Here is a 16182-nt window from a genome sequence, read left to right on the forward strand (position 1 = left end):
GGTAGACTTCCACTATACAAAAGGAGATAAAAAATTCAGTGAACTCCCTCCGATTAATTTTCAATGCGCCCAAATGGTTTTTTTCATGCTACGCCGCAGCTCACGTTCCTTGATGTATATCTTTCGGTGAAACTTAGTATTGTATGTTTTATGAAAGTCCCCTGAGTGGGTCTTAACGCAAAGACGATGTAAGAAGGGTTTATTTACTTCAGAGAAACTCATCAAATTTGAATGCGCATGGCAACACATCACTCGCTGGTGGTTTCTCGGAGAATCGGTCCACCGTTTCGCTTATTCTTAGGACCGGTTCACTCATTCCCTTTCGCTGCTGGGCGGGTTCAAGGCGGCAGGAATGCGTGTGGGTGCGGTGTGGGATTATATGACGACTGTTACGATTTCGGAAGCATTTCTAAAAAATTAAAATTTCCGAAATGTTATGTATAGAGGGTGCTACGTCCACTAGAGGGCGCACATTGATTGGCCACACTGTAGTGAAAAGTGTTGTGCGTGTTACAAATTAAGTTTCAGTAAAAATCAAAAAGTATAAAATCACAAAAATGTCGATTCCATCATAATTTTTCAACATATTCACCGCCATAGAAATCAATTTTATAAATTTTCCTTGTCAAAATTTGGCTCTAGATAAAATTCCATCAGGAATTGCACCTATTTTCTTGCTCTCCTACAGAGGCGGCTCGCTCCCCACGCACAGTGGTTATGTATAGTGGTGGGCCAAGCTGCGACCTTGATCATCGTTTACCAATCACTTGAGTGATTCAATCGCGAATCGTCAGTCACGACCAGTGCCAATCACGACCGATATCAATATAACTCCCTAATTCGGTCGCGAGAAACACTGTGCCGTTCGTCGGAGTGGTCCGGTTCATCAATCGATCACATAAAAGATCTCAGTCGCATCGCATGTCGTTCGTTCACGACCGACCCATCACCAGTTATTTGATCCGGTTCTTTGAAAAACCAAACGGCTAAACAGGTCATGTGAGAAACCGTTCAGCTGTCCGGGAAATGCAAAGGCCGAGAATGTGGGGCCGAGGGCATTCACATTTGATGAGCAGATCGGAATGGTGAATCGTTCACATCGGCTTCCATGGTAGACGACAACTGACTATCGAATAAAAAAAACTTTTGGATGACGATGTAAACGACCTTCTAATACCTCATCAAGATATGCACCACTATACAACTGTGATATTGGGATTTAGGATTGGTTATAATTTTAAATAAGTAAAAAATTCTAAGTTTGATGAAAAGCTGACGAAAACGCGCCATCCGATAAAACCCTACCGTCACCGCCAATCACCGTCAGCAGCAAATTGAGTAATCGATGATAAACTTTTATCCAGCGAATCGCGTTGCCCCCGGATGTCTGGCCAACAATCGCTTGAATTGTTATTTATTGATCGCGACCGACCCAAGAGCAAGCAGGCTTTCCAGTTGTTAAGGCGCCGCGTAAACCCCATCAAGTAAACACGATACCCCTCGCTGCATTTTCAACGGCGGAAGCCTCGCGTGAGCGTGCAGTTTGAGTAAATAGCCGAGCTCCAATCAAAGAGCCATTTCGACTCCCTGCTTTACTTTCAGCCGTCGTAATGTCCTTTACTTTGCAAATATCCACCATTCTCACTGATTATCACACTGGTTTATACGAGAAATATTGAATGGCTTTCCATTCAACTGAATAGCACCCAAATTATATATTAATAAATTACTTCCCTGTCGTCAGGAAGTTGGCCAATTCCCGGTTCATTTGAAGTCTCCCGAATGCAATTTCTCTCGGTCTGCTCAAGCTACCACATTCCTGATTACCCAAATGGATTTCGTATTCCATTAAAGTTACCAATTTTCCCCCTCCAATCATACATCTGAATTATTGCCATGGTTTCTTCCTTTTTATTTCCGCGTTTACAAGACCTAGGAGGAAAATGGAAAAGGACGCACATAGAGCATGAGTCCCGGATCATATGAGTTTCCTTGGATATTACACTATTTCTTATACCACTGCTTTGTTAAGTAATAGTGCAATATTCAAGAAAACCTATAATGGAATACAACAAAGTTAATAATGAGTAAGTGAATTTTGCCCGGAACCTGATATCCTGCAAGCCCCTTCTAGGGTGTTTGGCGGGAGATGAGGAATCACCATCGTGCAACTAGGCTAAGGCTCTCCACATTCACGCTATGTGGTCATAAAAATGTACAATAATAAAAAGAACCTATAGATTCGTGGTTGTGGCGGTGTAAACCCCTTACAAATGGTCCATGCAACCACAGATTATAGCTTTAATGCCCTTGCAGAGAAAGCAAACATTTTCCTACGGTTAGTAATTAATGTAAATTCATTCGAAGGTAGTAAAACGGTGTTCAGTGTAGGAAGGTTTATTTTGGAGATATAAAGATTTGACAATAAGTTCTCAAAAATGAATAAACAGATGAAGAAAACAAGTAAAAGAAAAAAATTGACTTTTGGCCTGCTGATAACCATGATGGTGCGAGAAAAGAATGAAATGTATTTTTTTCTATTCTGTAGTCTAATTCCTTCCATCGTCTCGTCTTTCACCGTGCTACGACCGTAAATGGAGGTAGTTTTTTCACATATTTTTGATAGGGGGTCATTATAGGATGTAGAGAGCCGGCATAGGATGGATATCCCCGCTAGCCGTGATTCAGTGATGTGGGATGGCATTGGAATGTGTTGGCCATTTGAAGGCACGGACAGACCCATGCGTCGGCGATCACTTCGCATCAATTACTCGCCTCCTGATATCGATATCCTCTCCTTTAGTGGTCTCTCCTTTCCCTCCCAAAATTAAAACGCAATCACGAGAGCCAAGTGGGGAGGCGCGGACATCCCAGGCGGTTGTCATGGACTGCAGAGGGATGACACGGGGGGCGGCGACGCGACGGCGCGTGACCACAGGACCCGAGGCTCATTGGAAAGTCGAAAGCCTTCCTTTATTCGGTTACCCAGTGCGGAATCCCCTTGATTCGATTGGTCGCAGATACGTAGTGTCGCAGTCAAATCAACTTAGAGAATGACAGACAATGAATTCCCGACGAAAGCGCGCCATCGTTATCACTATTTGGGGAAAGAGCATTGGGCGGCTGGCCTGAAAAATGTTATAGCTCACCCGAAAAAGTAATTTGCTAAAGGAATTGGGTCGATGGAATGAAAAGAAATGGAAAAGGAACCTCTCTCATTCGGCCACTCTTAGATCTTGAATTCAAAGAAAATAAAACTCGAATGTTGCCGCCCACTTTAAATAGGTTGGTGACGTCATTAGATTTTTGGTTCAATTCTTTCTAGGTAACTAGGAGAAATTGGCCAACGCCTCAGGCCTCTATTCCTCGACCTTCATTGGTTATAATATCATTTGATTTTTACTCGTCAAAGAGCTTCCTGATTACTTGAGGAAAATAGTGAGTGAAGTAAAGAGTGCGGCGTTGCTTTCAATAAATTATTGCGATCCATGAGCCTCGAATCTTTTGTCTGCTGTCTCCATTAAAGTGATGACACAGTGGTCATGCAAAATATATTCATAAAATGCTCCCTTGGATGAGCAGTTGGCCTAACATTTTATGTTTTGAATACACATTTGAATCTACTGTCTATTGAATATGCTACGCGATATTACTCTAAATTTACATTTGATTATTTTTTAATCGATTTATAAAATAATAGAAAAGGTTGTTCGTTTTTTTACAAAAACGTTAAAGAAAAAGCATTTTATTAGTTCAACTTAATTTGATTGACACTAGATTTTTAAATCCATTATTTCCCGCTCGGGATCGAACTTAGGATTGGTGGATCTGAGTCATTCCTTTGCGCTTCAACGACCGTCCATGCGACGGAACAGGGTTTCTAATATGTAAATGGCAATGGTGAGTGTCCAAAATCCGGGTCTCAGAATTACTGCAAATTTTACGGTCTATCAGTCGATTGGATGCTGTTTACGAATTGACCCACACATGCGAATCCAATGGTAAAATAGAATTTAAACAATTGCAGGTCAAGCGGACTCGCCTTTCCACCACTACCTTTAATAAATGGACCACTTTCGCCCAGCCTCCATCGAGAAATAATACTTTCCTTATACCCTTTGTAATTTGTCTCGCACGGAATCTGTAAATCACCGCTATTTTTAAGGTTTTTCGTGACCTTTTTTGCGAAAACATTTGTTTTTATGGCGATTTATCGCGTCTAATTTTTAATTTAAATTCCATGCAGTGATATTTAATTTTAAATTCTTTTATTATTTTACAATTAATTGTATTTACCTGAGAACGGCAACTCAATAAATTGTGTACAACTCAAATTCTAGTGCACCTAATGAAGCCAGGTCCCAAGATATGTTCTCTGCGTGGCTTTGACACACATCTGTTCTTAAATGCGTAAGCAATTTAACCCTAGTACGTATTCTCGGATTCTCTAGCGATCCGTTGCCAGTACTCTCACAATCTCATTATTCTACATTATAAACTCCATAATATACCCATTAATCTGTTGTAGCATCTAATATCTGAATAGAAATCCTTGTATCATTCCTCTCATAGGATGATCTTCCATTTCTCTTGGAAGAGTAAGACGTGCGATAACACTCGGCATTTCGACTCTAACACAATGTAGATGGGAAATGTTGGAAACCGTCTTACGCGATTCCCAGGACCCGGGAACTTTAATTTTTAAAGGAAATTAACCTTATTTTACTAACCTATAATCTTTCTTTTAAATATTCATACATATTCAAAGTATACAGTAGCGGATGAAGAAAGTCAGTAGATAGTATTTTACTTAAATAATGATTTGAGGGGTGCAAAATGACCCTAGCTGTCGACGACCCCAAACAAAGTAGTTCTAGTACAACTAGAAACTGTCAATTCGTTTTTGCGTCGTCCAAATGCTGATCTTCCATCCCTCTTATATTCTGCCTTGCCCATCCTCACCTCCAGGGACGTTGAAGCCTCCTCCCTTTACCCCCCACCCCTTCTGCTCACTCAGTGTGAAAAGGTCTTGAGTTGTAGACACCCGACCTGAGAGGGCGCGCGAGAACCGCCCCTTCCAACTGCAGATTCAAGTGAATTCGGGTCCCAAAGTCATTGCTCTTTAGAAGTAGGTGAAAATGAATTCATATTTTCATTTCATTCATTGTTATTATTCATCGAACTCTTTCAACTCCAGCATTCAAGGAAGAGCCCACGTCCGTGTCTCACGCTCAAACGTGCAATTCCGGGAAAACAGTGTTCCGGACGAATAAACGGAGATAATTTCGGATTTTAAAGAAATCTTAACCTTTCCTTTTGCGTTTATTATGTATAACCTTGCGTCGATGAGAAAAAAACAATTATTATTACAAAAAGTGCTCCTCATAAATCCCAAAATACTCGAAAATTGCCATGATTCTTGAGCATACAGATCCCATTCTGAGAAATTCTAAAATCGAAATACCGCAGAAAATTGAAAACTAAATTAGCCGAACCTTTACAGCCATTAACTTAGTGCTCGGCTCGTGTGAGACCGAAAGATTTCAATTCGGCTTCACATTGTTAAAAGTGTCTCAAAGGAGCAAGAAGATAGCAGGTTAAGGGAGTCATCCCGTTGTCGCACCCAAGAGGGTTTGGCATTCGCCGGGCAAGAGCGAATTAAGAACACCTTTGAAACGCGGCGATCATATCGGATCTGACGCAGAAAGACTCTATAAAATAGAAAAAAGAAGCAACGCCAAGCGTCCGTTTCTAACGAACCGAGAGCGTTTCAGTGCTCTCCACCAAACAGGTAGGCAGTCGCTCGAGACTCGAAGGCTGCGCCCTCGGCTTGGATTGCTATTGAGAATGGATATGTTTCAGAGTGACATCACATTGGAATCGCACTCTATCTCTGGGTCCGATATAAACGATACAATAAGAGAGGTATCTTGGCGGCATTTTTCACTTCTCATTTTCATTTATTTCCTTAAAGAACTTAACCCTTACAGTGCCGGGGTGCCTCATGCAATGTCACTCTTAGATGCTGATAATTAACTTATTATACAATTGTCAACATTCATTTTATTTTATATTAACTATTTCCTTTAAATTATAAAAATTAACTCATATTGCCAAAAATTCGTCAAATAATATAATAAAAAGGTGAAACCACATATAATAAAGATTTCCTAAAGTTTTTGAACATTTACCTTTACTTGTTTTTGAGACCAAATTGTTTTCCCTAACCCACTGCAAAATCAGCAAAAATGCCTCGGCACTTTGGACATAGAAAATCGTTTGGCACTCATAGGGTTAAATAAATGATAGGTGAGACCCATTGTCAGTAGATACATATCTCTTACGCGCGCCACTTTTCTTTTTGTGGTTACTGCTGATGTTCTGCCCCCCCCCCCCTCCGTCCTAACCCCCCGCTCGCCTATTAAGGCATATTGGGGGAATGTGTGGATTTAGATGAGGTTCCTGCAATCCCATTAATTAAATTTCACCACGCTTGAAAATACTAGTGCTATCCAAGAATTCTGTTGCGTTGCTTTATTAAGAGAAATTTTGCACGGCTGAAGTCTTAAGAAATATTTCAATGCGACTTACGTCTAGGTATTTTGCGGGTTAGGATTCAGACTAGTGTGATCCAAGGAAGTTGTATCATATCGTGTCGGGGTCGCATTAAAATCTCATTTCGATGTCATTGATGGGCATAAGATGACATTTCTCCAGGAGAGCATTGAAACTACTCTTTGAAATCTCGCTTCGAAAACCTTAAAATCTGCCCTGAGGTTAGGATTCTCGTCCAGCACACGCGCTATCGGGAACGTTAAACCATAAATGGATGGAAGCCTTTGAGATGTGGTGCGGAATGATCAAACGGAACGGGTGCGAGACGAGGACGTTTGGCGAAGAATGGGAGGAGGGCAATCATGGAGGAGAACACGATTGGGAAGGTCAGAGTGCCACAGGTCATGTCGCAATTACGAGAGGAATATAGTGGGGGCAAAAACTGGAAGAAAGCCCCTCGCGAAGGGCCGAGAGGTATGCAGAAATTTAAGTGAAATTAAGATTAAGGCAAATGGAAGTCATGCAAAAGAAAAAAAGATCAGAAAAGTGGAGAAATTTTGTTGGGAAAGGGGTGAACTAGAGGGAGGGAATGCATACGAGTATGAGCAGGTGGCGGTGCAATGGACGAATGTGGGCCAGGAGATAGTAATTGGGGAGAAGGACACAAGAGACAGAAAGGTTAGGGAGCTAAAGTGACCGATTTGGGAAAGGTAAGAACGATGGACAAAGGTAAGTTCTCCAAGCAAGCTCACTCTAACCAGGATATTACCTTAAATATTATAATACGTATTGATACCACTCGTAAAACCACCACAGTGAACCATACGACCAACAATGACTCGCTGGACAGTCCATTCTTATAAGATTTCGTGTTTACATGAGATAAATAAAGGAGGGAAATTTGAAGGAAAGGTCCCTGGCGAAAGGACAAGAGATACGTGAGTGATAGGGGTCGGGTCAAGAACTATTGTGGAGTGGGAGACGAGGCCAGTGGGTTGGGAAAGGGAGTCGGGGGCAGTGAGTGGCGAATGAGGGAGAAGGACGGATGGGGAAGACCTGCTTGGGGACGCTATGAGGAGTGCATCACATTGCACACGAATGGCTGAATCTCACTTGTGTCCCAAATCCCACATTTCGTTTCAAGTTCTCATGCATGAATTTCAAAAATTTCCGCCTCGTTTTCATGAGTTTGTGACGTCAATAGAATTCCCGATGTAAACAACAACGAACCACTTGAGGTCGATTCTCGAGGTCGAGGTGTATATGACAAACGAAAACGCACTCTTTGAGAGCTCGTGACGTCATCTACATATTCGAGAAAGGTTTAGGACCGACGATTTCCCTGCAAGAATAGCTCGAGGGGTAGGCCGCGAGAAAATGTTGTTATCTTTATATTTTAAACTCAAATCAAATTCGGCAATAACGTTAGATGCTTATCCCATTCGTTGGAATCCCAGTCTAAAGAGTGCCACTTACCTGGTCCATGGGTGAGGTTGAAGAGGTCGGAGGGTGCCGCGGAGGCGTTGGTGTGGTTGATCATGGCTTCGAGGAGCGTTGCGACGGCGGGCAGGGGCTGAAGGGTGGCCGAAGCCGCGTCCTTGTGCACCCGCGACACGATGCTGTTGCCGCTGGCCATGGCGCAGGGGCGGCAGGGGGGGCTGTGCTAACAAGAGGCGGCCGCCTGCACAGCACCCGCGCTTACCATCACTCCTGCACGTAATCACAGAGGCAAATCGCTCACGCGGTATTTCTGAAGAAGGGGCCACTTGAGCGCGAGCAGTTCACTTCAAAGGAAAGGGATCCTCACAGCCTGGCATGGCTGCACACAAAGAGGGAGGCGATTGTTGCGTCGTCCGGCGACCCGCGAATCACTCTCACTATGTGCGAATCATGACGAGGGACAGGGGATGCTGGGCCCTCGCATTGTTGCGTCGGCCGCTCACCCGCGGCGAAGATCCTCACTTTCACTCACTTCGCGCGGAACTGTAAATGGAAGACTTCGGATGTGCGGAGGAGAGGGGGGAGAGGGGGGGGGCGGAGAGCGGTGCCCCTTTCCACTATGGTACACTAACCCCTCCTCAACGCACGCGTCATCTCGAAGAGCAAAAAATGTACAGTAGAACTCGAAAAAAAAACAATTAAAACAAGAAGCGAGCGATAAAAAAGTGGTGTAGGAATGCTGTGATGCTGCTTTGGTTATAATTATATTATCCCGCGTGCGCGTGATTAAAAAGCGCTCGCGTGGTTGCGCTATCAGCTGGCCTCGTTCGCAGGCAGCCGCCGAGTGGCGCTCAAAGCAATCTAATCGCGACCCCTATTCAAAAATATCCCCTGCCCCCTCCCCTCCCCGCTCCCCTACCCCACTCATCCTCCAACACATCTCCAACACACGCAGTGGGAAACACTAAGCGCCTTCTGCTGCTCTTGTGGCGCCGCGTCTGGTGATCCGCGAAATTATCCTCTCGAGGAATGGTTTTTTTCGCCTTTTTGCCCTTGCTGCGTCGATGAATGAAGCGTGTGTTAGTCACGCAAGGATGCTCTTCTTATAGCATGTCGAGCGATCGCAAGAATGATGCTCGCTCTGGGCTTCCTTTGGTATCCGAAGGACGATAAGGATGGACGAGAACCCCGCTTTGTCGGAGGCGATGAACGAAGCGTGCGTCAGTCACGCTAGGATGCTCTTCTCATTGCGCGTCGAATATGCGATCGGTGCGTGAATCCTCCTTTGCTTGAGTGGTGTATGGGGGAGGTGCGACGCGGTCAAGTGCTCCTGCTTGCCAACCCCTCTCTCTCTCTCCTCCTCGCGTCTTCCTCTCTCCAGATCCGAATTTCAAAACAATCAAATCCCACTGCGCGCCACCTTTTCGTGGACCAATCAGCGGCAGAGGAGGGTCGTCGTCGCAGCGAGGCGCCCGAAGGTGGCGTGCATGGCCAATCGCATTATGCGCCTATTGTCGCCTCTCTCCTCGACCGTAGAGGTCGCTGGCCTTTGCACGAGTGATGAGGATGGGCAGGTCTAATATCGAGGCAATTCGTATGCGCGTGATCGATAAACGGATACGACGAGCTGCGTGGGAATGCGTGCGATAATGATCCTCGTCTCCCTCCGTCAACACAATGCACCCATTGAAAGTGCCACTTGTACGGCAGGATTTTTAAGGGAGTCTCAGTGCGTAGTCATCGTCCAGAGTGAGGTCAGTAGTGTACTTGGTGATCCATCCTGCTCTCGACACGGCCGTGCGCGTGTTTATGGAGAGAGTGCCTGCCCCCTTGACTTCGGAGCGACCTCCTTTGTGCGGGGCAACAGGTGGCGCCTCTCCACGGCGGTGCGGGGAGGTATGTTAGGTTCTCGATTCGACCCCACTCCCAACGATCGCGAAATGCAGGTGCTGCGGGCGAGGAATTCGCGGGCAAAACCAGGTCGCCAATTACTATTCCATGTGGGCGGGACGCAGGAGGATATGCGCTCCGAAATCCGAGTCCACTCTCCGGCGGAACGACGTTTTATGTCCAGTTCCTGCCGGCCGTGATTTCAGGTGGAGAAAAGGCAGTTTCCGGCGATTCTCACTTTCAGCATCATTCGAAGGCCCGAAGAAAAGAAATGCCTTCGCGAACTGCTCGCCAACAATGCGCTCCGATCGCTAATTAGGAACAAAGTTGCTTTTCGTGGATAAAATTGCCTTTCGTGGGCAAAGTTACTCTTTGTGAGCAAGTTCGCCTATTTGGAACGAATTCGCTCTAAGAGAGTATGGTCTGTCATTGGGTCCAAAGTCAATTCGTGAGTTAAACCTCTTGTTATTAGGCACAAATTGTCATTCCTAACTTAAATTTCTTTTTTTGAGATCTCGCGTTGGCAGCAAAGTTGTCGTTTTTTCACAACGCTGCTCTCATTGAGTATCACTCATTGGGAACAACTTTGCTCTTCGCGAACGAACTTGCTTCTGGTGATTAAGGTCTCCTTTCGTAGGGAACAGAGTGGTTGTGAACAAAATTATTCGTTGTGAGCAAGGTCGCTCGACGTGAGCAAACTCGCGCTCCTCACCCGCCAACAGCCGTCACCGCACTGAACCTCTCACCATTACGTTGCTCTGAGGAAAAGTTGCAATTCTTTCGATCAACTCCAGAATGTATTCAGTATGTAAGGAAAACGATCGTTAGGAGGTAAGTGAGGACAGGTCCAATTCCTGATCCGAGTCTGATCGTGTTTCTGACGTTATGCGGCGGCAGCGCGAAGTTCACTCAACCACGCTGATGCGGGGAGGGGAGGCGACGGAGGAAAGCGAGCGCCATGCGATCGTCAGCTGTTCCCCTCACACTCTCTCCTGGCGGCGTGCCCTGCGCGTGACTGAGGCCCGTAGTAAATCACGCGCGTGACTCTTTTCGGGAGATAGAAGACAGTGGGATTGGAAAGCGCGCATCGACAGTCACTTGTTCTTTGCGATGTGGACTCGCGGCATAATTTCACAGCTTGTTGCCAAGGCAACGCATGTGAGGCAACCAGGGCTCAATCCAAAATACGCCCTCAACTAGCTGATTTAAGGTATCACCATTGCTTTACTTTTTTACCAGATCCGGAGATACTAAGACATCTTTTCTTGGTTTGTATGAAATTATCTATCTTTTCGTCACTTCTAGGAGTACGCATGTAATCGGTCAAATGCTATGCTCAATTGTAAATAAAATATGCATTGAGATACGTCATTCATCCCTTGTGAGAAACGCTACAGATGATCCCTTTCCTATTTCTATTGAAGATTAGTAGTTGAGTAAAATTCTCGGTTTTCAATGGCGCGAACACCTCTCGTGCGTTTCACAATGAATGCCATGCCTTCAGACACCCTCCGCTCATTTCATCTCGGGAGACAGGCCAACCTATCTCTAGCAAATATGAATTTACAGCCTTCAAAATTACCCTGTTTATCGCGAAAATCACCCATAAATAACTGTCTTTACCCAGAGCTTGCGATTCAAAACGCACTCACTTATATGATCAATTCTTAAGGGGCTCGTACCGCAATTGCAGGAACCACGGATCAGGGCCCAATTGTCTGAAGATAATGGCGCGCGCGGTGTATCGCAGTGCTCTATGCTATGCGACCTTGTTGTTCGCCTCAGTAACGAGTGGATGCGTTGCTATGATTGTTGTTTTTGAGGGAGAGCCTGTGTTTGTCCCTCCTGTCGCCAGGCGGAACCTCATCACCCCGCACAAGACCTCTCCCTTCCTTGATGCTGAAATGCGATCCCAATCGGATCCTTAGTCTTCTCCTGAGTCACATGACCGCTTCATGAGGACCATTTGGTGAGGGAGCCGTGCTTGCGGGGGCAATGGGAGTGGTTCGTTTGTTTTTATTCGCTTCGGAGAGCAGTTTGTTGTGCCTGTAGGCGCAGCCGTCCCGCGTGCAGTTGAGGCAAAAGGGGAGATGGTTTGTCCCCTAGGATTTCAAGCAGACGCTGAGACGAGGGGAATTAAGGGTTCTTGGATTGCTCGCCGCTCGTTTTCTGTCGAGAGGGAGCGCTGTCCGTTGCGCCAGCGGTAACTACCACCTTTCTCAGATTTCCTGAGAAAAGGAGGTGCTCTCAGCTACTTCTTTTGGCCACCGGTGGTATCTCGTTCCCTCGCAGACACTAGCGCCCCTCTCGGCCCACTGCGGAATCAGCCCTATCTCGTGCACATCCCTTTTAAAGGTCCGTCAGCGACCAAAACGCCTCCCTCGCTCTGTCCACTTCCTGCTAACAAGCGATTCCAAACAAATGAGACACAGCAATCGTTCCCGAGTGAAAGTAAACAGGCGCGACGGTGCTTTCACTTGTTTCGTATTTCGGCAGCCAAATGCGATCGCCGGCCCTAGACTGAGGCGGCGATTGTGCGTGGCTTGGTCTGAGGGGAATGGCGTGAGACACTGGGTTTCCCTCCTCACCGGCAGAGGGAATCACCCCCGAGCAAGAGGAAATCCCGCGGTCAGAAGAGGCGCTATATTCACTTGTTTCGCATGTGAACGCCCCGATTCAATTGCAGATTGACGTGGCGCAAGTCCCTTGATCCGCACGCAGTTGGGTGAGTGGCACCGGGTTTCCTTCGAGTCAGCGCGCCTCCCAGTCGGCAGTGTTGGCACTCCGATCGGTCGAATAAATCACGCGAACGCGGTCGCATCCATCATCCGATACGGCGGCGAGGAAAAGTGTCCGCGAACTCTCGGTCGCGGTCAACCCTCTCCGCTCCAACCCCAAACCGAACGCCCCAACCTTTCAACCCTTTCACCCCTCCGAGTGGACACGCAGCACTTCTCCGCGGATCCTCAAACACACACACGCGTATTCGTGTTTTGTGTTTTTATCACTAACGCAACATTTCCCATTCCCTTGGCCCGAGTACTTCTTCAACCACTTTCTCTCTTCCCCTGTTTCTCCCCCCCCCCCCTCTGTAATTCCCAGTGCAGAGTGTCCACTTCCTATGTTGCGAACGACGGCTCTCGCAACGAGTCACGCGATGGAGCAGACACGGTTGCAGCCGCGACAGTCACACTCGTTGAACAGCGGCGCAGCCTTTGGCCTTCCACCCGCTGACCACCCTCCGCCGCGCTTCTCGCCTCCTCTGTTTTTATCGCCTCCTCATCCCTCTCGGGCAGATGCCATTCGGTGGTGGTGAAAGCCTCCCCTGCGAAAAGAAACCGAGAATGGAACACCTTAGTCAAGCCTCATGAGATGTCTTTAATTTTATTTCCCTGAAAATATTAAAACAAGGATATTTTTAACCATATATTTTTCAAAACATCCTAGTCATGTTTCACCAAGGGTGAAATTTACTGTGGAAAAAATCTACAGGTTAAACTGTTTGCTGAGAGTTAAACTGAGTTTTTTGTGTTCCAGCAAATCTGTTTTTCTTTCATGATTTACTAATGTTTAGATTTTAAATTTACTTTCTTGCCTGATCACACATCTTATTTAACAAAGAGAGATGTCTCCTTAAAATGTATTAGATTGGTCATTTGAAATCAAGAAAATTATTTTTTTGTGTTGATTTTGTGATTCAGCAAAACTGCAGTGTGTTATGTACTTTGTGTTATGAAGCTAATATCTTAAAAGAGCGACTTTTGAAGAGTCGGTTATCCCCAAACGGGAATTATCCTAAGGGGGACTAATGTTCCTTGATTTATGTAAAATTTTGTATTACTCAAGCTCTGTGTATTATACAAGGAATAAATTTCAATTTCAAACTGGGATTCGAACCCGGATCTCCTGATTAGATGCATTCTGCCGCTCACGTGCGGTCTCCCATTGTTACACCAGCGGGCCATGGCAACTGGTGCCCGACCGGGATACGAGCGATTCGGGTTCGAATACCGACAAAAACCAAGTGATTTCCTGACGACGAATTTCACGTTAGGAATGACTAACTTTGCACCCGTGCGCGCGAATCTGCCAACACGGTCGCTTTTGCATGCAGTGCTCTACAATTCACCCTTCAGTCAGTGATAATGCCTTGACCATTCAGAAAGAAAACAAACTTTGAGCACTTAGATCATCATCATACTTAAGCCAATTCAAAAATTAGAAAATCAAATCTCCGAATAACATTTAACCCAATAAACAAAGTAAATATCATTACAAAAAATTCAAAAGAAAAACTTCTCAATTAGTCATGCAGATATGAGGAGAAGGCATAAGAACAATCAAAACACGATTTTTTAAATTAAAGGAAAATTCAGAGACATGCATTGAGGGATACATAAGTTAGTAGGCTACACTACAAGTCAACTAACCTATTTTTAAGTCCTAACACTCCCGTTAGAGTCCCTTAAGGACTGTGGAAAAAATGAAATGCTGAATCCATCTGTCAATCTCTCCTATTTTATTTTGCTGATCTGATCGATCTGATGTTTGGGTCAACGGTCCAACAGAGATTCCCATCTGAGTTCATTTAAGAGGTCAGCTACACTAGCAAGATTATCGTAACGACCTTTCACGTACCTGGCAGCTCCTCTCTGTACGCGTTCTAACTCTGTTATTAAGCCTATTTCATGAGGGTCCCAAACACTGGAAGCGTACTCTAAATGTAGTCAGTAGCTGGAGCATGCAAGAGAGCGGCCACATGCACACCGCACGTTCGTAGAAATATTACGCATAATAGCAAAAAAAATACGCGCATATTCACGCAAATGCATATAATACCAATGGCTAGTAATTCCTATAGTTATAAATCCATGCAAGGTGAGAATGATGGAAGAAAAATAATTAAAAAATGCCACGAGTCGTCATAGTGAGTGACTCCATTAATTCTATTAACTGAGACACCGTTGCTATTCTTAATAATACGAGGAAAGAATGAAATTTTAAATCTCTCTGTTTTGCAGTCTATTTCATTAATTTTCTTCTCCTGATCACGTCTATCATAGTACGACGGTAAGCATAGAATATGTTTCACGTCGTCTGAAAAATGTCTTCACCTAATTTCCTAAGTAAGTTAAGCCTATACTTCGACCTACGCTCCTGTTAAGATTCCCATCCTTACTTGCGCAGCATAAATGAAACGCTGCACTTTAATCGTAGCAACTCAACTCACGAATCTGGACGCCCTGCGCTGTACCTACTCGTCGGCCTCGGTGACGGCGGGGACAATTCCTCGTCTACCACACCGAAGGTCGCGGGTTCGAGTCCTACCTGGATAGATTGTCTCCTCCAGGACATGGGTGTGTGTTATCGTCTGCTGTTGATTGTTTAAAATTTCCTGATGTAAAGGCCTCATTGTGCTGTTTTCGGGGGTAATGGAAAATAAATAAATGAATACTCCATTGATTTCAGCAATTAATCCTACTTCATAAGGATCCCACACGGTAGCAGCATATTTTAAGTTAGGCCTCACTAGAGTTGGGTAATTAATCTCTTTCACCTTTCTAGAGCATTTGCCAAGAATTCTTTTACCAATCCCAGGTTAGCTTTCACGGAATATTTCGCGCAAGTGTTTACTCCTCGAAAGATCCCGAGTAATTTTGACTCCTAAGTATTTTACGAACTCCATATAACTCATTCACTGATTTCTAAGACGACACTCATAACCTTGGGGCAAGACGCATGGAGAAAGTTTGTTAACATTATGCAAGAGGCCATGGCAAATGCGATACAGAGTAAGTTAAAATGTTTGAACGCTCAACCGATATGGCAAAACGCCAAAGTGTTTAATTTGTGCTCTAAAGCGACAAAGAGCAATGGACGCTGAAATGGAAAAGACACGTGCGAGTCGCAGTACTTGTGAGAAAATACAGGATATGCGCGACATTTATAATAATTCGCAAAAAGAGACAAAGAAGGAGGCATGGATTCAAAACAAAAGTAATGGTCGAATAATTATTATACAACCCTAAGGGTTTGTGGTTATATGTAAGGTAGGTTTAGGGAAATGTGCTCCAAAATAATCTCTTCACTTATAAATGAACGAGGGAGTATAGTGACGAACAATCGAGATAAAGCTAATCCCTTGAATACCTTTTTTTTCGTAGCGTCTTTCCTAATTTCACGACAAGCATATCAACGCCTTTACCTCGACTCTGGCAAGAAAAAATGCCGCCTATCTGTATTTCAATCAATGGTTTAAAAAAATTTGGGTTCAGCTCCGTAAATCCAAAATTGCTA

At 44.9% G+C, this 16182-nt stretch overlaps 1 protein-coding gene and 1 long non-coding RNA gene across 2 annotated transcripts in view; both read right to left on the reverse strand.

Annotated features, from left to right (window-relative positions):
• The window catches only part of LOC124173451 (allatostatin-A receptor-like), a 33778-nt gene extending 24917 nt beyond the window's left edge, over positions 1 to 8861 (reverse strand). Inside the window, exon 1 of the mRNA XM_046552921.1 lies at positions 8032 to 8861. Coding sequence (XP_046408877.1) covers positions 8032 to 8191 — 160 coding nt within the window. The 5' untranslated portion in view covers positions 8192 to 8861. The remainder of the gene's footprint in view (positions 1 to 8031) is intronic.
• A 1237-nt stretch (positions 8862 to 10098) lies between these two features.
• Positions 10099 to 16182, reverse strand: part of LOC124173478 — a 92745-nt gene continuing 86661 nt past the window's right edge. Inside the window, exon 2 of the long non-coding RNA XR_006868574.1 lies at positions 10099 to 13210. This is a non-coding gene — a long non-coding RNA (uncharacterized LOC124173478). The remainder of the gene's footprint in view (positions 13211 to 16182) is intronic.

Source organism: Ischnura elegans, chromosome 1, assembly GCF_921293095.1.
Source record: "Ischnura elegans chromosome 1, ioIscEleg1.1, whole genome shotgun sequence".
In the NCBI taxonomy this organism is placed as follows: domain Eukaryota; kingdom Metazoa; phylum Arthropoda; class Insecta; order Odonata; family Coenagrionidae; genus Ischnura; species Ischnura elegans.